Here is a 22,159-nt window from a genome sequence, read left to right as displayed (position 1 = left end):
TCTGTCTACCCCGCAAGGAATATAGACGTGACCATATGTAGGTATTATGTATCTTTTGAGGATTCGCTTTTTTAGGACTGGAAAATGAAATGCGCTTGTTAGACATTACTACGTTTAATAACATCTAGAATGTTCGTTTCGGAGTTACTACAATAAACCACGATAAATAATAAGTAACACAATACACTACAAATTAAATAACACTTAACAGATTTAGTTCGAGTATATTTTCTTTACATGTCAAGTTATGAACTGGTATTAAATGAAAAATAAAATTATTTATTGCTTCAGACTCCTGTACTGTACTGTCAAAATATTTAATTAAAATTTGACTACTGAGCTTCTTCCTGGCTTTAGGCCCCGTTGCATCTACACCACTCTGGAGAGGAGCCCGGGGTATGCCTTTGACCATTGACTACTGAGCAATCCTAGATAAAATTTTGATATAATTTATGTTTTGGAAAGCTTTATTCAAATTTTTAATTCTTTATTATGGGACATTTCAATATCACTTAATAATTGTCATATCTTTTAGTTTCACATTGGTTTACGTCAAATAAAAGCCGCTTCCAAAGCATCAGTGCAAAAGAAGCGGTAACAAGCTGCACTGTAGCATTTTCACGTCAACTACACAATTATCCAATCTTAGAATAGAAATGTGGACGAGAGAATACATTTTTATGATTAATTGATTTAAACGAAATTTAAATAAATAACATTTGAAGTACTTGGAATCATTTGGCAAAGAATGAAAGAAACATTTTATGGAGAACTTGAATGGAGGAGTGGAACATACACAGGAGTCTTAAATATTTATCCTACATTTCAATATTTAGGTCACATATGAATGTCTCTATGTCAAAAATTTAATTAAAATATTTACCACTTCCCCAACTTTCTTAACCAAATTTCTGTGCCTTTTCTTAACCAAATTGCTACCCTCGAATTTTTTTTACTAATGATGAAGCTTGTGTCTTTTGATGAGACTGTTGGCTCTGTCTACCCGATAAGGGATGAAGACGAAATATATGAAGAATAAGATAACCTGAAACTACAGCTACTCAGTCTTAGCGAATCTGAAGAACACTATAAATAGTCATGGTGCTTATCGACTTGACTTGTATGACAATTTCTATTTATTTATTTATTGGCTTTTATTTATTTAATATCGAAGTTACGATTTGTGATTGGTGGAAGATAAAGGGAAACCAATTTTTATTAAACTACAAAAAGTTATGTTTATTATTTAAAAAAGTTTTGCCAACAAAGTTTTGAAATTTACATAAAAGTTATGTTGACTTGTTGACGTTTCAGCTTTTGTATCAGACTAATAATTATCCATCTTGGCAAAAAAAGTTACGAGAAACCATGAGAAACATGTGTAAAAGTGATTGAAATATCAAAGATAATCAACCTTTGTTTGAGTCTCCATAGAAATCTATTGATTCAGATATGACCAATACATCAGAATAACACAGTAAAACTTATTAACTACAACAGTTCAAAAATATAAAACAACTATAACATTAAAACATATAAGTATAACACAACGTATAAAACAGAAAAAAGAGACTTAAGTATTTATCAAAAATCTAAAATTACAAAAAATACTTTGAGTTGGCACATTGTTGTACCCCGGACAATTCTTAAGACCTATGTACTACCTACAATATATTTTGGACGTCACAATGTTTATCAAATTGTCAGTAATGAGAAACGCTTCAAAAGTCCGAAAACGGCCTTCGAGTCGACTTTTCTTATAAATACTGTGTCTGTCCTCTACCTATCTAAATATAATTTTCACAAAGAGGTAAATCCCCCTAATCTACAAAAAATTCCCGAGGGGCCTAGTAGTCTATGCTGCTAGTGGACGATAAAAGTTGAGAGGACCACCTACAGAAGTCTATAGGTCCACATTGAAAGCGGGCTCTGCAGTAGAGCCCTGTGCGGGGGCTCCTTCCCGCCGACCAGCAGCAGGTGCAAGCGAGACTCGCGCCGCGCACTCGTGGCTATCAGCTCCTGCATCTCCATCGCCGGACCCACGCCGGAATCCGGCGTCAGGGCTATTCCCAATGCCCTCACATCAGGACCCAGATAATGCGGATTACTGAAGCCCAAGGACGCGCCAGACAGCCGGTTTACGCGCTCGGCGCTCGCGTAGTCCGACGTGGACAGGTCTGCGTCGTCTTCTCTGGTTATGATGGTCGCGGCGTCCCTCGTGAATCTCACGGACGCGGACTTAGGAAAAGCTCGATTCTTCCTCCGCCGCGCCGTCTCTCTCTTAGCTTCTTCTTCCTCCTCAGAGTCCAGATAAACCAGCTTCGCCGCCTCGGTGGGCGACAGGACGGGCGTCGGGAGGACCATGTCCGCGAAGTCCGGCACGGAGATGGGTTCGCGGGCGACGTCGCAGCGGTCGGGCGTGTCGGCCTCGCGCGGGCTGTCGCCGCCGTCGGCCGGCTGCCGCTCGTCGATGGCGTACGCGGAGTGCGACTTGGCCAGCGCCGCCTCGTGCCGCACCAGGCTCTCGGTGGAGTCGCGCTCGGCCGCCAGCACGCTGTAGCTGCAGCGCGCCGCGCGCCGGATGTGCACGGACGACAGCTTGGAGATCTCCCGCATGAAGCCGGCGCCCGCGTCCCCGCGGCCCGCGCCCGCGCCCGCGCCGCCCGCCTCCGCGCCCGCGGCCCCGGCGCCCGCCGTGCGCAGCCGCGCCGGCACCAGCAGCACGCAGCTGTCCACTCGCGGTGACGGCCATTTCAGACCTTGGCTTATGCGCTCCCAGGTTTCACTTGCTGGAAAAGGCAATCGAAAATTATGTTGAGAACATTCTGTGTGGAAAAGATTAGGAGAATTTGTAAATTTTGTAGAGAACTATTGAGTTTACCGAAGTGAAACCTCCAGAGTTCGTTGGTGGGGTGACCGTTGGCTTCTCCTCCGAAGATATAGAAGTGTGCCCCGGCGCGAAGACCAGCGTGCCCGCTCCTCGCGCTCGGAGACAGTTTGGCCGGAGTACGGACTTGTGTCCAGAGACGAAAAACTGTGGTAAAATAAAATTACCTTATAGTAATGGCAAAAGGAAATCATCATATTGAAATTGGAAATACGTTGTATGTTATGAGGCGAGGCGCGAAATGTCATAAGCATGGAGTGAAATATGTGTACGAGTATGAAGAGAAGGATGGTAGCCCAAAGTGTGGTCTTAAGAAAATCAGCAGGGAGGTGACATACTGGTGTCGTAGTGCCAGAGGTCGGCGCAGTCCCTCAGGTCGCACTGGCCGCCGTGCACGTACAGGCGGTTGTCGTGCAGCGCGGCCGCGTGCCGGTGCCGCGCCGGGCCCGCCGCCGTGCGCACTTGCTGCCAACTCTCCGATTCTGGAACCAGGCAGGTGGTTGGTTACACCGCGTTTATTATTAAAAGTACTTGTTCACAATATCATCATCGTAAAAACATCTGAAGTCAACCTTGAACCATTGTTCCATCTAGATTCGAATGTAACAGCGTGCATCCAGCGCTTGTATTGGGTACTTTCAGTATAAACTAACACTAGGTGGATCAAACCCGTGGACTTTATAAATGACACAAAAAAAATAAAGCAGATCCACCCGTTCTCAAATATCCGAAGCTGAGAACCACTGTAAGTATTACCACTAATGTCATATTCTATCAGAAAGGACACTTACCATAGTGGAATGCCCATAGTTCATTCGTAGAGCCTCTCAGATCTTTGTACCCGCCGTATATGAGCAGGCAGTCTTTCAGCGTATGAGCCGAATGTCCCCTCCTCCCGCGAGGTCCAGCTCCTACCCCCCGAGAGTCCCGAGGTGCTCGTCTGCGGAGTGTCGCTGTGAAGCTGCCTTGACCAGGAAGTTTTCTCCACATTTGAGTCTGGAAAAAAAAAACAGTTTGATGAACTATACCTACCTATGTTTATGTTCAAACATAGGCGAACGCGTTCACGTTAGGAAGAGCAGCCAAAAATACGTAGGTTTACTCCACTCTCTACTATACTATCTCTTATATACTATCTACAAAACTTCTTATTTTAAACGTCATTATTATTTCTTGGGAAACGGTTGTCGTGTGTTTAACATCGAAAAAGCATTACTTTTTACCACTTTGCATTAAGTTGCATGTTTCTTATATGACCAAAGACTGGTAACAGTCACGCAACCCTTGACGTACGTTTGCTATCTATCTAAGAACCTTGCCTTCTATCTGACAATCAAACCCTGTAAGCTGAACTTGTGTGCTGACACATTGTGTTCCTGCAGGGCAGGGGGAAATCTTACCTCTGTGTCATATATCCAGAGCGGCGTGTCATTGGCGAGCGCGCTTTCCCCCCCGAAGACATACAGACGCGCCTCGTGTGCTGTCACGCTGTGTTCCTGAAGGGCAGGAGGTGGCTCGCCACGGCACTCCAGCCGCTGCCACTCCCCACTCGCTGGGGATAAAGAGTTGGCTTTCGGATTAATGACTTCTCAACTTTTGAGGTGATCAGCCCTAAGGACGAACTGATTCAGGAGTGTCAACTTTGGACAAATATCTAATACGCCTAGAAAAACATCCAAGGACGGACTTTTTTGGTAAACTGACTCACTGCAATCTCACCCGTTTAATCTCTGTTTAAATGAAACTTTTGGCCTTTAAAAACTACAACATCGTAGTTACCGGATTTTCGGAAATCACATCCCACGGTGAAAATAGAGTTAAAACTTGATCAATTATAATTATCTTAATTTTCTTGAGTTAAACGTACCCGAGGCCATTGTCAGAGACAAACTTTTGGTTCATTGCCAAAATTTGAACGTTGTAAAGCTCAGTAGTATATAAGCATAATACTCCTACCTATCTAGAATGGAATACGAAAGTCTTGGATCTGCCAAATTTGTACAAATACAACTGCTGTTACAACATTGCTTTGTGAATCCGCCAGCCAGCAGAATAGCCAGCTTTGACAGTTTTAAACGAGTTACGTAACAATCACCAAACTTTGCATTAAATCTGCCGAAGCACCCTCCACTTGAACCGTCACACTCAGCGCTCTTTAAGAGCTCCTTCAATCCGCTGCATTCGGTAATTGGGTCGAGAGAAGTGGACCAATTTGGATCGACATTTTACCACGTTTGTCGACTAATTATGGTCGCAAGATTGATGATGTAGATTTAATGTTTGAAGGACAAGCAATGTGTGGTATTTTTTGCATATTTTTGTAGGATACCTTCGGGGACCTATCACTTGATCTAGCTGACGTTCAAAATCCAAATCAAAGTAGCGGAGACCACAGCAATATGTGAGAAAGAAAATATTACAAGTTTTTTGCCATGATCCAGTATATGCCGTGTGGTTCCCGGCACCAATACAAAAAAGAATAGGACCGCTCAATCTCTTTTCCATGGATGTCGTAAAAGGCGACTAAGGTATAGGCTTACAAACTTGGGATTCCTTTTTAGGCGATGGGCTAGCAACCTGTCACTATTTGAATCTATTAAGCCTATTAAGTCAAATAGCCATTCAGTCTTTTCAAGACTGTTGGCTCTGTCTACCCCGTAAGGGATATAGACGTGACCATATGTATGTATGTATGTATCCAGTATATCATTGCAGACACAAGACGTAAGTCGCTTTGTGTAAGAATTTAGGCTTACTCAATCCAGGTCATGGTCAAATGACACACCCGGGTTCTTCTTCAGAGAGAGGTTAGGATGTATCTGGGATTTGCGCTTAGAAATAAGATATATCACGACTTTATCCATAAAGAGGTAGAAGGAGCCAACAGCTTGAAAAAGACTGAAGAGCTACCATCAGCTGGATGGCTTAAAGATGAAATTGAGATAGAGAAAAATGAAGTTGGTTTTTTTGTAGTTGATTAAATGATATGAAGAGACTTACCAAGACAGTACCTCCAGAAGTCCCGCAGCGGCACGGAGCCCCCGGCGCCCCTCCCCCCGAGCACGTACACGTACCCCCCGAGCAAGGTGGCAGAGTGTTTCCCTCTAGCGCACGGCGCCAGCCCGCTGCCCACGCCGCTCTCCACACAGCTCCACATGTCGTCTGGAACGGGGAGATGAACTGTCATCTGTCATATTTTACAGATTTATATTTGCCGTGTGGTTCCCGGCACCCAATACAAAAAAAGAATAAGACTACTTCATTTCTTTTCCATTGATGTCGTAAAAGGCGACTATGGGATAGGCTTTTTAAGTTTGGGACCTGTCACTATATGAATCTCAATTCTATCATAAAGCCATAAACTTGAACGTGGCCTTTTAGTATTTTCAAGACTGTTGGCTCTGTCTACCCCGCAAGGGATATAGACGTGATTATATGTATGTACATATATGTAGAAGAAGATCATCGGTGTTTTTTAATACCTTAACGCTCTACGATTAATATGGATGCTCCGAATTTCATCCTTTATGAAGCGGCTCGCCCCGGCTTAGCACGGGTAACAATCTTCTTGGATCACTCTATATTTTAAACTCTAAGCACATATAAGGACAGATGCGGGAAGCAACTTTGTTATACCATGTAGGTACTATTACGATCTATGTGAATTTATATGATCAGAAATAGTAACAAAAATATGAATAAATAGTTATTCATCAAGGAGATCTAATTTTTATCAAATTTTTTGTAAGTACTCTCGTATTCCAGAACCGTCCACTTATCATAAAGTTTTCGGCAACCCCTTACGAACCCTCCAAGAAAGCGTCAAAGATTTCGGCCCCTCACTACCTACCCTCAACTACAGCATATGCAGCCAAATGAAAGGCTCCCCACACGGCGCTGAGCGTCCCGAGGGCGACTTCCGCGCCCCATAAGCATTGTTTATTGGGAATTTGCTCCCCTCACCTCGAGTTAGCGTTTACAACGTGTAAATATTAGGAGGATGCAGTTTGAGAGCCGGCAATAATGGATGCCATGTTGAATAATGCATTTGTTGAGTTGGTGAAGGTGAAAATGACTCTTGTGATAAACTTAGATGGCGTGCTTACTCCAAAATACAATTCCATTCGTAAATTTAGAATAGTTTTTTTTTATTATTAAATAATTAATATTAGTTTATATTATTTAATTAGGTATATTTATTATTAGTATAGTTCAGAAATTGTAATAGTTATATTTGATTTAAATAAATGTATTCCATTCGTATTGAACGTTAAGATATTGAGAAGCTGCTCTTCTTTCATGTGTATGTGTATTATGGATAGAAAACTATTAAGTCTTTTGTCGGCCTCTGTGGTGCAACGGTAGTGCGCTTGTCTGTGATATCGGAGGTGCCGGGTTCGAATACAGACTAATTTAGAATAATCCTATGGAAGTTTAAAATTTCCTGTTAAGTTTATAAATTTGCGGTTTCTGTTATTTTTCGGTGACATATATGTTTATTTAAGAATTATCATTCTATCTTAAGCATTCATTCATGATGATTTATTTTACAGGTCACTAGCTGTCCCGGCAAACGTTGATTTGCCATATAAATAACTTTGAAGTAATTTCTAGTTAAAAAAAAATTTTAAGAGTGGACAATCCTTTTCACTAATGGGTATGAAAAATAAATGTTGGTCGATTCTCAGCCCTACTCATTATGCTCACTAAATTTCATGAGAATCGGTCTAGCCCTTTCGGAGGAGTACGGGAACGAATATTGTGACACGAGAATTTTATATATAAGATTAATCTAGTTCTGATTTATCATGAATCAGAATCAAACACTAGTTTCACCTTGCTCGTGATCTCAATGAAATTAACGGTATCTGGATGTAGATATTAATATCAAAATTCCATTTCCATTTAGGTTACCCTATAAATAAGTATTGCCTTAAAAAGTTTGTAGTTTTGTGGTTATGTTCGTAGTTTGATAAAATATGATTCCTAAGATCGACTCCGCGCCGTGACCCTCCGGTCGCTGCTCCAATCTCAAGTCCAATAAAAGCATCACTGGGGGCTTATCGAGGCAGCGATAATTTATATTAATAGGTTTTTCCAGCAGCAAGTAACTCACAAGGATATCCGTCGAGACTTGGGGTGAGACATGCTGTCTTATACGCGTTGGAAGCCAAACAATCTGCTAATCACAGATATCCATTATGTGTAAGTAGACTTAAAATTCTAAATTTATTTATTTTTCTTCACAAGCTACATAATAAAGATGTACCTACGTCCTACATTTATAATTACTATTTTATTTATTATGTGTTATTTGTGGTCAGCGTTTATATTGTGATATTTAGACTAAACAGAGCCTGCCTGAAAGATATATATATATATATAATTTCTTTGACCACAGTGCGACCATTCGCTGATTGCATAACTAATAGGGGTGAGTAGGGAGTAAACTCCTCCCATGACTCGGCTCGTATTACCGGCGGGTTCACGATTATTGTTAAGTGAATAATTCCTGCAAAGAAAGAGAAATATATATATGTATACTTAGTTATGGACTTGGGTCACCTAATTTCAGTAGTATTTAGAGATAAAATGCGTAAGCATTAAAATAAACAACGCAGGTGCAAGAGGTCATCTGATGGAGCTCGACCCTCGTTGCACCCTTCGTTTGCCCTGTCACCTGTCCTCGCACCCTCTGTTGAAACAATGTCACCAAAACGCGGGGCTGGTCTTTTGTGGTCGCGTTAGATAAAAAGGGTTAATGCGGCATCGTCGCGAATTGAGTCATTTGCAGCGAATAGTATATTTACAAATACAATGTCTTTTTTTTGTCTTTTGTTTTCTAGGAAATCTCTATTTAAAACAGTAGTATTTCTTAGTATCCGTATGAAATTTATTTGACTGTCTGTACATACCACCAAAAAGCCCTTTAAGTACGGAGATAGGTATTACTATTAATACTTAAGAATATTAACAACATTTTATAGAAAGAAAATGATCAAGTAGACTTACAACAAATGTATTACTAGTAATACTTCAGAATATAAACAACATTTTATAGAAAGAAAATGATCAAGTCAACAACAACACGGCAACGATATTGCTTCAACTCAAGGTTCTTCCTTATTTTCGAAGGCGGTACCCTAAAATTTAATTCATTTCTTCCCTAGGTTTCATTGCATTGATAGGCAATCTAGTTGTGGCGAGTATCCAATCAATGCTATGAATGGGCCAGCTCATGTGAGTCCCTTTATAAATTGAGAAGTGGCAGAGACCAGCCTCCCGGAACGATCAGCTGGGGGGAGGGAGGTGATAATTTTTTGCTTAGTTTAATGTTTGTAGCGCAATAAAACATAGAACACGACTGATATTTTAAGTATCTATATATTGGTATTCAACTGCTGAGCAAAGGCTCCACAACATTTGATGCTCATGCTCCACAACAAATATTGCGAAAAGGAATGTTTTTCCGCCCACCTTTTTTAACTTTTGTAGCAGGTAATAAGTACCTATAAAATTTGAATTGCTTTAATTTAGGCGACGGAATCGTCAGTTGTTCTTCAATTCGAAACTTAATCTGAAATATTCGAACGTTAAGATCTAATCAAATACCTATTTGAGTATGACGGATCAGAGATCAAAACATAAATGCAACCATAGATGTAGACATACAGATGATAGCTACAGGTGAACAGCGTAGGTAAAATGAATTTAAAACGAAGTCAAATTACCTACCTATATAAAATTTAAATGAATATTAATAAGTCTTTCAAATATCTAGAGTATACTTATAAAGGATTCCGCTATTGATTAATGCTTCCACTTACGTCGTCCGCAATTTACTAATGCGATTTTTTACGTCGTTTCTCATAACTTTTTGTCAATGGACGGTGGGGTGGGAGCCTCCCAGATAGCCCTGGGTGTGGGTTTGGGGTGCGGGGTGCGGGTTGTTATCTCGTCTCGCCGCTTTGCGGCTAACGAGCAGGGGCATTGGATATGGTTTGATTAAAAGCTAGGTTCGAATCCATACTAAAAACGAACGATGAAGTAAAAATATTTTTGTTGGTACTAAATAAGTTAATAAGAACGTCACAGACTTACCACGGATTATGCAGAAATGTACATTCGACCATAGTACGCTATCATACTTAAAAATCTGAATAATATTAGTAGGTACCTGTACTCTCCAAGGAGAGCTTACTTTAGACACGCAACGCCTACCTAAATGAAGAAGAGATGACTAGGTAGATATGTATGTTTTTAAGAAGAAATAAAAGATAGAAAAATTTAAAGTCAGCATCTAATTTTTGTATACGTATAAAACAAACAAAAAAGGTCTTTTGTCCGAAATAAATGGCCATAAACGGTAAGAGTGCCTAATGTTAGCTAAAACAAGGATTCAAAAGCAAGAAATTAAATGTTTTGAATCTTAGCTATCGTCTTCAGACCAGCCTCTTGTTTACATGTACCCCTCCAGCTAAAACGGCCGCAATGAAACGAAATTGCACCATTTTCCGCTTCTACGACCGCCGTGCATACCAATAACAACGCCATCTATCGTTATCGCGGCGAGTCTTCCTTGCAAAGCTTATCACTATGCAAAGCAGAGAAAATTTACGTTTTGAAAAGATTGAAACAGTAATTTATATAATTAGTTACGTGCTTCATTATATTCTTAAGCAATGGAAATAATTTTTTAGGATGGTAATTTTGTAAGTTCATTCCTTAGTTAAGGATTCTGGAAAAGGACTTAGGGTACATTTCATTTTTCAAAAAACTATAGGTTGGATTGTATGGGATTTCCGAAAAACGAGTATTCTTTTGTAGATGGTGCTAAATTCGCACGGGCGAAGCTGCGGGCAAAAGCTAGTTATAAAACCCTAACATTTAAGTGGCGCTTTCTCTTAGAATAGAATCTTTATTTTCTTACCACATTGTTTCAAACACTATCACGAATTGATTCGATATATTAAAAAACGAAAAAGGCAATGTATTCATCGAACTACAGCATAAGGTAGTGTATGTTGTAGAGGCTTAGTATTTTATATGTAAAGTGGTAAACCTTATTTGAAGCCAGCCCAGCTTGTCGCGAGGGCGGAGGGCTGCCAACCGGATTTCCCGCCCGTCGCGTGCGGAGCGGGGTATTTCTTGCTCTTTTTTTTAAAAAAAAAAAACTGTTTGCTGTGTTGAAAAGCTTCTAATAATAAAAGAAAAATATAAAAATATATGCTTGCAATATTTTTCCAGTTAATAATATTAAAGTCACTACTTTTATTGTTTGTTTGTTCTCTATATTGGCCAACGATTTTTTGATAATATTACTTGTGTCAAAATAAAATTTGATAAACCCATATATTATTCCGATTTCAAAAGTCATAAACCATTTTTAAGTTTCAAATAAATATTTTTAGAGGTAAGTGCCGTGTGGTTCTCGGCACTAATAAAAAAAGAATAGGACCACTCTTTCAATCGAAAAAGGCGACTAACGCGAACTAGGCTACTACTGACTAACTACTGATTAATCGAAATAGGTGTAAACTTAGGATTCTTCTTGTAGGCTAAGGGCTAGCAACCTGTCACTGTTTGAATCTCGGCTAAACAGCTGAACGTGGCCTTTCAGTCTATTCGGGAGAGTCTATCGGCTCTATACCCCGCAAGGGATATAGACGTGATTATATTATGTATGTAGGTAATAGGTAAACTTTTGTATTTAGTTCAATAAAAGCGAACGATCGGCAACTAAAATATGTTATAAAAACAATTTTCATAGTCATTATAGGTCTTCACATAAGAAATGTATTTTACCAAAGGTATCTTGGCAGTACTCTGCCAGCCCCCACCTTACAAGTTACAAGAAACGAAATAAATTATTCGTACATTGAGAACATGATTGTAGATTAAACTATTGATTTGTTTTGTGAAGGGCCTGCCCCACCGCAGTATTTCAAATATTTTGATATTACTTCCCTTTCAACGCGAATATCACATTCACACCAGTTCCTACCTTAAAACCTTTAAAATAGAATTGACATTAAAAAATCTAGCTTATAGTTACCCCTACGGCAGGAATGCTTTTACTGGACAGCGTTATTCAAAAGTGAGCATTATTTCTTTATTAAAACGGTGTTTATTGCGCACTGACGTCGGCCCTGTGGGGGTTGAACGACCCCGGCGTTGTTATGCAATGTCTGTCTGTCTGTCCGTCCACAAGTCAGGAACGGGTCTACATGTTGCTGATCGTTATTTATTGGAGCTATCGCCCCCGCACTTCCTAGTTGCCGTGTAGTTTACTGGCGCGTGGCGTTGCGTCTCCTACAATTAGCAGAGATTTGCATTGTCAAGGGTTCCTTACCTAATTAAAAAAAAATGGAAATCTTCTAGTATCACTTCGTTGTCAGAAATATATTTTTTATTGTATACGAAGTGGACAAAGAAGCAAGTGAAGTCCACAATACTAACGGAACTCGTTGCGCAAGGACAACTCGCGCTTGATCGGTTTGTACTCAGATGGGACATTTTAATCTGACGGAAAAATGGCAGATACAATGAAGCTGAAAGATTGGTATGTAGGTAAAAATGTTTGACCGTGCATCGCGGCCGGGTCGTAATCAGGCGCCAACAAAGGCTGCCTTGGAGATTTATAGCTACGAGATCAGATTAAATCTGTCACAGCTTTTTCAACTCATAGTAAAGACTTTAAATCCCCAAGTTCTACAAAAGCAATTTCGTTTCAATTTTCAAATTCGTACACAGTTTCAATGAAATTTGGCAAGTTTCATCAAAAGTCTACATTTACTTTCTTATCTGACATCTCGTATCTAACATCATTTACGTATCGTTATTCATAAATATTATAGTATAGTACAAATTGGAGTACTGTATTTTGACGTTTATTGAATTATGTTAATATAACGTTACTTTCATAATGATTGAATTGATAACTAGTCATTTAAAAGCAAATATAAAGAAAATTTAAAAGAAGTCGTTATTTCTGAACCAGGATAGGACTAGTAAATGTTGTTCATATTTCCATGATTCCTTGCAACAGCCGCCCTCCCTGTGACGCGAGGGCTGACGTGTGGGTCCTGTAGGGACCGTGTAACTAATGGCTACACCGCCTGAACATTTTGTACCCAAATCCTGGCTGACAGTTGGACCTATTTTTAGAATTATCTGTGTGAACAGTTTTAGCATAAAAACTTAGATTTAAAAAAAAAATTACTGATTCGCTATTTTCCTGACAAACAATATACCTAGTACCTAAAACGGAAATATATTCTTTTTTATAAGTCGAAATGTGCAATTGGGCATAAAAATCAAAAAGATACCATGTAATAATGTTTTGTGTTTAGGTTCGTATTAAGTAACCATTTTGCACGCTCAAGACCACAGCTCCACGTTGGGCGCCAAATTATTGTTATCGGTATCTATAATATAACATTTGTTATTGTTATTTTTTTTTAAATGGAACATATATTATCACGTCTTTTATATGGGCAGGGGTTTTATAGGGATAGACAGAGCCTACAAACTCAAAAAGACTGGAAGGCTACGTTTCTGGGAGTAAATTACATATCTATCAAAACATTGTAGGTGAAACACTTATGAATATAATTATTTTCATCCTCCACGCCTCCATTTCCGCCTCATATTGGGCGCCACAGATGCAAACACGATTTTGTTTTTATTTTTTATACATTCTTTTGCGTTGCAAGATTTTCCTATCATACAAACAATCATGAGGATCAGACATCTAAATCAATTACAAAACGAGAAGATCGCATTCTCAACTTGAAGAATGCTGACAAACAGAATAAACGATAACATAAATATTTTTTAACATTAAATCTCAAAGCCAAATAGCTGAACGGGGCCTATCAGTTTTTTGCTCAGTTATTTATTCATTGTCATATAGTTTGGATAGTATAGTTTGGATAAAATTTAGATATAAGAAACTGATGTAGTTATGTTTTAACCTAGCACTCATTCTCTTTGTTAAAACTTACTTTTGATTATCTGTTTAAGACAAAACAAATAATTAGGTATTGTCATTCACCTTGTGATTGTAGAGAAAAATAAAGAAATTTTGATAAAATACCTCGTTCACAACGATACAACGGAATCTCCCACAGTTAAACCAGCTAAGTAAATCTCGGCACGCGCCGCTTCCCCTGCCACCGGTCGCAGGCAAACAAACTCACCAGGCCCTCAGCAGCTCAGCATCCCATTCATTTGTCAACAAACCACAACGTTCATTCACTAAAATTGATTCGTTTTCGAACGAGTCCGCTGTTCAAATAAAGAATCTTTGTTTTTGTCGCGAGTGCGTTGAACCTTGAGGTCGGGGTTCGCGGCGACGCGCCAGCAACCGAGGCCACCCGGCGACGCACTGAGGGGCCGCCGCGGAGAGGAGCGTTTCTGAACGCAAGCCTTCCGTAACGCGCAGGATTGAGTTTCAGGAGATGAGTGAGGCTGTTGTTTAGATAGAATTTACTACAAACGTCGGTTAAGTTTAAATTGAAAAGGTGCCACATTTTCTAACGCTTAACATAAATAAACTTAACATAAATTGACAACTAATGCAGATACAGTTACTTGCTAAACAAAAGTGCAGTGCAAACAAGAAAAGTGTTTAAAAATAGTTTGTTAGCTTTGTAAAAAAAGTGCGAAGCTTGGGGTGCACACGAATTTTAATTGATTGTTTTGAAACATTTCAGTTTCGATACTTGCAAATATCGCAGTGATTTTGGGTCATTACAATTGAACCTTTAGAAGCAAAGTATATGATTATCAAAAATAACTAACTTTTTGAATAACAAGTTTGCAGAGATCCCATTTTTCAGCACTTTTACCCTGAAAACTAGTTGTGTAACGCAACGTGCGAATGGCAGTGGCGCGGCCGGTCACTGAACCTGTTTCATTCAGCTATCGGGCCCTGAAACTGGTGCCACACCTTGTTGGTTTATAGTTTGGTTCTTTTATAAAGTTAGTAGCTGTTCCCTTTTAGGTAACATACTTTTATTTTTTATTTATTTATTTAAACTTCATTGCACAAAATACATATGTATAGCACAATTGGCGGACTTAATGCTAGAAGCATTATCTACCAGTCAACCATTGGGTCTTACAGAGAACTTAATGTGGGGTTAAACTAAATAAATATATTTATACCTACACAAAATATAAAATAAAATAATTATAATATACATACATAAAAACTACAATAGATAAGCAATATACATAAATAAGTAGGTGCAGCGATTACCAAAATGAGTGAAAAGGCGATATTAAATTCCCTCGCGACTCAAGAAAAACCCGTATACCCGCGATTTGAAACTAGAACGACTTGGGGATGTCCTGATGGACTCGGGAAGTGAATTCCAGAGCCTGACAGCCATAACAGCGAAAGAATTGGAGGCAATACCTGTACGGTGAAAAGGGATAGCAAGAGTTAACTTATTTACTTTTATTCTTAACCCCTTTCATTCGGCAAAAATAAGGCGCGCCATTTGGTGACATTATTTTCTAAGATTATTCTCCAAAAACATTTCATCCAATCTAAGTTTCTATCGACGGTATGAGATACTAGGCACTGTAACAGTAAGTTACTTATTACTAGTAATCTCAACACAAGTTGACATCCCAAACCACTAACCTAACTAAGATTAATCTATCTTCTTTCCTACCATATTTAATTTTGCGAAAGCTCTATTGATATTAACAGCTTTTTGACATTGTATCAGAAAACGAATATATTTAAATTCATCGATGGTTAATTTGCATATTTAATAATTTATTCTTTAAATTTCGAGGAAGCCCGAAGGAATGACATAGTTTCAATTTTTCAAGTTATTTATACAGGAACTTAAACAAAGTTGTATTGTGTAACTTAATTAAAAATATGTGGGCCAGTGACGTTTCTGAACGCACTTCCGATCGATAGGCGGGAAAGCGAGGAAAGCGCGGGAAGCCGACGAGTCGCCATCTTGCGGCGCGTCGCCTTGACAACCGAGCGGAATTGTGATTTTTTAAACCTTTTGTCTATTTTTCACTATGAAAAGCACGATGCGATTTACGTAATCGATTGTTAGGCTGAAAATCTTAGAGAGCAATTATTATTCAAAGACACAAATAGCCCTTCGGTAATAAAAATTCCTTCGTTCAATTAAAGCGTTTGCATCACAAAAACAATTAAATACAGATATTCTAAGCACGGAAAGACAGGTAGACGTGGCATGGCGAGAATTTTAAGAGTTACCTTCAAGGTACTCATAAAAACCCAGGTGTGAAATTCGTGACGTGTACACGTGTACTCCTTACGATATATTTACGATGTTGGTAAAGCCGTGGGGAGACGAAGCTGATTTATCGCCAGCACTTGCGGTTCCTGGGCGTAACACATACACATACACATACATCATGGCGTACTGGGCGTACATCATGGCCGGGGATTAGTTCAGAACTTTGAGTAGTCAACTGAAAGATGTAATTCTTTTTGTTGTACAGCTGAATTCGGCATTTCAGTTCTTTTTGGATGTAGTCGTGACTGTGTATGTTCTTTTTGTGTTTCTACACATTCAGTCGATAGAGTGTAACAACAGAAAATAATAATTTTTCGTACACACCAATAGGTACGTTGTTCCTATTTATATCGAAGCAAGAAATCAAAGACCAATCACAAATGGCAATGGGAATAATTTGATTTTATGAAAGAAGTTTATTTTATAGTACTTAAAACGTGTTACGATTTGTTGTATAGTTCAAATTCTTATATTGGCGTAGAGCACATAGAGCATCACTCAACTCCAATGTGAGTTATCCAGATAAACATGGATGTAATAGAGTTGAGAGTCTGCGTATAACGATGTTGTGTTGCACTTAGTATTATTACTTATGTGTTAGTTTAATTTTTTCAAGAGGCATTTGTTTATCAGGCTAAGGGTCTTTCAAAACCCCACTGAACATTATCCGTGTTGTCGGTCGCATGATCCGGGACCAGCAAGGAGGCTGATCCCCTGTCTCTTGTTAAAAAGATTTACGATCTCTCATTACTGTAGTCGAGGCACTGATATATCACATTAGGTAATTAATTACTCTAGGGACAGTTTCAAACGTAGTTGGGGTTGGTGAGGGAATGTGTCGGAAAGTAACACCACGGTGTAGGTACACATTTTCACAAGGAGATAGGTAGGTATGTTAATTTTACCTAATTAGTACATATCAATTGAGACGAACAGAATAAAGTCTCGTTTAGAGTGATTCGGGCAAGACGCGCCGTTAAACAGCGCGTTCCAAATCTGTTAGCGTTTCTTTGCAAAGATCAGGCACCGCGGCAGTGTTAGCGTCGGCGCGTGTTTCACGACCGGCGCGTTTGAGCTGCGTTATTATGAAAGAGGGTTAAGATTTATTAAACGCGTGTTCTGAAATCAGCCTTACAGACAAGATTGTTAAAAGAACACACACACATACACAGCAGTAGCTACCTTCTATTTATTAAAAGGTAGGCAGCATCCTTTTGCTTCTTTTGGCCTTGGCGAGGACACCCCCGTGCCACTAGATATAAATTGAGTTGCTACTGATTAGATTTCTGTGGATGTCGTAAGGCTATCATAGCAGAGTAAGAGTTATGATAAAAAGAAATAAGTAATTTCAGTAAATGTACACATATTAATTTCTTGCTGTAAGCAAAGCTCAAAGGGTTGACACAAAACTAGGACAATGCATGAATGTATTAAAACGGTCGTGACACGCAAAAATGCAGGCTTTGAATTTGATGTACCGTGCACGGAACATTAGCCCTGTAACACAGCTAGTTAAGCGATAAGATAAAGGAATTTTATTTGATGAAGACATTTTGTTTACACACATAAGGCATATTCTTTGTATATAGACGAAATTAATTTTCCTTTCCAGCAGAAACTCTTCATTCACACTTTTCAACTTGATCAGATTCAAGGTGCAAAATTAAATTGAGGTACAAACATTTTTATTGACGTGACCTACACGCTTTTTTGATCTTGCTCACTGCAGATCTCGGGCACATGTAACAAAATCAAATACCAAGAATTCATTTGTCATTATGACAGTCAGACTTGTGGAGACTATAATTTAGTGGATCACCAGTATTATGGCGTTAGTAGAAAAACTAATGTAACGATAGTTCCGTTTTGCGCCGCGCTGAATGGGGGCCGAAATGGGTCAGATGGGGAGTGAACCTGGAGGGCCAGTAGGAAAATTAATGCTAATGTAATATAATGACTGTGCCCTAACCAGAACAGGTGTGTTTTTGGTCATTTATATAAATAGTGCCATATGATGCAGAGGTTTTGTTGTAGGCCACAAAAAAAAAGGTATTACAAAAAAGAATGAAAATAAAAAAGTGACGATCGTCAGACGAATTCATAGCAAATTTTACCATGTGATCTATACTAATATTATAAAGCTGAAGAATTTGTTTTGTTTGTTTGTTTGTTTGTTTGTTTAAACGCGCTAATCTCAGAAACTACTGAACCGATTTGAATAATTCTTTCACTGTTAGATAGTCTATTTATCGAAGAAGGCTACATTTTATCCCGGATTTCCTACGGGAAACGTCAACAATGCAGGTGAAAGTTGAATGAGTCGGCCATCTGCGAGCTTTCCACGCGAACGCTGCGCAAACCAACAAAGATATAGTAAAACAATGTACTAAAGATGTGAAGTACTCATTTTTTGCCACAAAAAAGTCCGCGAGAGCATATATCTATCTCTTAAGGTTTACTTACAATAACCACTTTTATGTTCATTTTATAAGATTATTTTTTCACTATAAACATAAGTTATTTTGAAACCAATTTTCTTTAATTCAATATTAATCCTTATCCAAATAAATATGTTTATTACTTTCGGCTTTTCATGTAGACTAAAATTGTCATTTAGGTGCAGTATATAAATCAGACGAATAGGTTTTGAGATATAGTCGTTATAAGCAATTTGCAGCGAAACATTTAATACGGCGAACCAGCGTTCTTTCTAATACGCGTGACCGCCTGACCACTCCCCCTCACCCCGCATCTTTCGATCGCCCTGCTCTATCCTACTTCCTACATATAGATAGGTATCATTCTACTTATAATACTTCCTTTGTATGTTTGTCTGTTTTTACCTCTTACCTACTTTTAAACTGGTTATGTCTATCTTTTAAGATTGTTGTTGATTATGAGTATTTAATTGTAAACACAACTGTCTTTGATATCACTTAATTTCAATGAACATCTTAGAAGATATTACTATTTTAAAGTAAAGTAAAGTATCAGCCTGTAAGATCCCACTACTGGGCAAAGGCCTCTCATCTCACTATACGGTCTCCGTTCCGTCGCGGGTAATGATGTGGGCCAAGTCGCATAACAATTAGCAGCTATAATTGATAAAGCCGAGGAGGATGTTTGCAAAAATAAATATGATGCCCAAAATAACTATTCCACGCGGAAGAAGTCGCGGGCACAGCTAGTTGTATATATTTTAATATTTAAAAATGTAGGTACAACTTAAATGTTATGTGTATATATGCCTATTTGTGGAAATTGAATACAGTTCGATAAAAGTACAGGAAAAGTGAAGTTTTAGTTGTTTTGTTAATACACTTTCACGTATAATACCATTTACCAAAGACTAAGTGAACAGGTTCATTTCTAAGAATGAAGGCGTAAAACGTCCTAATTTAAAAACATTCTGCCTAGTTAGAAATAGTTTTAAAGAAGTAGGTAGGTCAAAAAGTCTATTTAATTAGGCTTAAAAACATGGTTATGTGTGGGTTGAACCCGTTGAGTAAGTGTTCCGTATTTACAAACTCATTGGTAAACAATATTTTTGTAAAGAAAAGTTGCTTTCTTTTAAAAATAAGTATTTATTTTAAGAGATATTATATTTTTTCGCTCATCGCTTGCTCATCGGAAATTATCTTATTAGTTTTAATTCTCTTCTTAAATTCTAAAGCTGTACGAAATATTTATTACAGGTGGGAACTAAGTATACCTAATGTTGTTTTCCAACTGATTAGTGATCCTTTGATCTCGTGCAATGATCGGTAAAACACAGATGAACACCATCATGAATAGGCAGCTATCGTTGCCTATCTACCAATGTCATACATAATTAATCAATCTACACTAGCGAATGTGAAACATCGTGTTGCAAAACTATTCTAGCATTCAATAAATTAGCCCGCCATTTTTATTCGGAGGTGACAAAGTGATAGTGAAGATTCGATTTGGTTGACTGGAAGGTAACACCTGTAAAATACTTTAATTAAATTTTTTCAATTTCGTCTTTGCTAGGAAACCAATTTGAGATTTAGAGCCGATAACTAAAATAAAATATTTTTTAAGTTAAAACTTACCTATTTGTAGCTTTTTATATGTATTTCAGAATTTCCACTGCTACTTTTTAGCGGGAAATTAAACGTCATGTTGTAAATAGGTATATAATTTTTTATCGACTTTTTCTAATTTATAAGTGTGGATTATTAATTATAAAGTTATCGTGTACAAGCATGAGTGTTGGAGAGTGTTAAAATAACTGATTTAGTGATTTTTGATGTTGCCCCAAAAAAATCCGATAAAGGGCGAATTAAAGAACACCTATTACTCGAGCACTATAGGTACATGTAAGTATTATAAATATTCTACAACGAGAACTGACTCAAACTCGACATTGGCTAAAATAAGCCCGTGAAGAAGTTTGATTTGCTACAAGCAAGAAAAGAAAAAAAAACACTAATGAAAAATGGGCGCAAATGAATTTTTATTTTCGATTTAAACGAAGGTATAAAAGGCAGACTTATTTTTATTCATCTTTATACATCCTAATAGAAAGGCAGCCTTAAATCACTTGGACGAGGACAAATTGTGCGATTTGGGTAACAGCAGCTCACGCGTGTCTATGCATATTTGATGCCACGTTGCAACCCTCAGAATCCCGACATATTTTATGGGATGTCTCGAGTTCGTGCCTGGGATCGTACAGGAGGTGCTGTGTGGAGTGCCAGTTGAATGGTAAAACATTAGGCAGATTTGTAAAAAGATACAAAAATGTATGTACAAACATACATACATATATACATATGGTCACGTCTATATCCCTTGCGGGGTAGACAGAGCCAATAGTCTTGAAAAGACTGAATGGCCACCTTCAGCTATTTGGCTTAATGATAGAATTGAGATTCAAGTGACAGGTTGCAAGCCCATCGCCTAAAAAATAATCCCAAGTTTGTAAGCCTATCCCTTAGTCGCCTTTTACGACATCCATGGGAAAGAGATGGAGTGGTCTTATTCTTTTTTGTATTGGTGCCGGGAACCACCAACCAACAAGGTTTCTCTCTAAAGCACGCAGACAAACATGATAACCTATGGCGGAACTTGGACTCTGTACATGAAATCTCTTTTCTATCAAATTGTAAGGTAGTAAATAGTAGTTACCTACATAAACATAATCGTTTGGGTTCTAACATCCGCACCTGCGCTTCATCGTCGAAACGTCTTTTACCAATATCATATTCAAATTATGACATGCAGATATTATTAATAATTTATTCATGATGATTGAAACAAAGTAAATATCTGCCAAACAGACCTACCTAATGTAGTTCCATGGGGCCCCATAAAAACTGCAACATTAGGTACATTTGTCTAGTCTTTTGATGAGTACGATATAAATGATATATTTATAGTTCCTATCTTATCCTATCCCATCCCAAATTGATTTGTTTTATTCCTACCTGAAGACCTGTGGCTTAACTGTCTCGTACTTACAGGAAAATCATGATCATGCATATCTTATCCAATTGAAAATATTTGAAATATTTGCCGGACATGAAATCATGGAGTTACGAATGGAGTGGCTTTTTTGTTACTGGTATCAGGGCTCCCATCGGACCCACAGATTATAAGAACCCGCGGATATAAATGTACTTGCCTTGATCAAATCGGGGACGTCTTTGCCTAACGAGCTTGCATGAAGAAAAGAGAAAAAAGTATGAGGGATGGTTGCAAGTGGAAATATGTAGTTTCTGCCTACCCCTGCGGGAAAGAGGGGTGATTTTATGTATGTACTTCAAAAACCTTACCGCATGGTTCTTTTTCCTTCATGAAAGTATTGGATTCATTGTTTCTTTCCATTTCCATTTTTTCCTTAAAACAATCGTCTTTATGTACATGTACACTGTACTTTATATTTTTACCTCAAATGTTTTTCTTTCACTGTCAAACTGTCACTATCAATGTCAACGCGACATTG

At 38.4% G+C, this 22,159-nt stretch overlaps 1 protein-coding gene across 1 annotated transcript; it reads right to left on the bottom strand.

Annotated features, from left to right (window-relative positions):
- Positions 1-1,391: 1,391 nt before the first annotated feature.
- Positions 1,392-22,150, bottom strand: LOC106142328 (uncharacterized). Its single transcript, XM_013344049.2, has 7 exons — positions 21,990-22,150; positions 5,888-6,049; positions 4,288-4,439; positions 3,679-3,883; positions 3,226-3,369; positions 2,882-3,034; positions 1,392-2,789 (listed from the first exon to the last, which is right to left on the bottom strand). Exons 1-7 carry the CDS (start codon positions 22,045-22,047, stop codon positions 1,894-1,896), a joined length of 1,770 nt encoding a protein of 589 aa, XP_013199503.2. The 5' UTR covers positions 22,048-22,150; the 3' UTR covers positions 1,392-1,893.
- Between the last annotated feature and the right edge of the window lie 9 nt (positions 22,151-22,159).

Source organism: Amyelois transitella, chromosome 13, assembly GCF_032362555.1.
Source record: "Amyelois transitella isolate CPQ chromosome 13, ilAmyTran1.1, whole genome shotgun sequence".
NCBI classification, from domain to species: domain Eukaryota; kingdom Metazoa; phylum Arthropoda; class Insecta; order Lepidoptera; family Pyralidae; genus Amyelois; species Amyelois transitella.
This window is presented reverse-complemented; position numbering and strand designations above follow the sequence as displayed.

Bases quoted from the DNA above. Each gene is read 5' to 3' on its own strand.
- LOC106142328 (XM_013344049.2), bottom strand. From the start codon at position 22,047: ATGGAAATGGAAAGAAACAATGAATCCAATACTTTCATGAAGGAAAAA. The intron at 6,050-21,989 runs GTAAGGTTTTTG...TCCCCGTTCCAG, and splicing joins GAAGGAAAAAGAACCATGCG to ACGACATGTGGAGCTGTGTG. The intron at 3,884-4,287 runs GTAAGATTTCCC...TTTTTTTTCCAG, and splicing joins TCTGGATATATGACACAGAG to ACTCAAATGTGGAGAAAACT.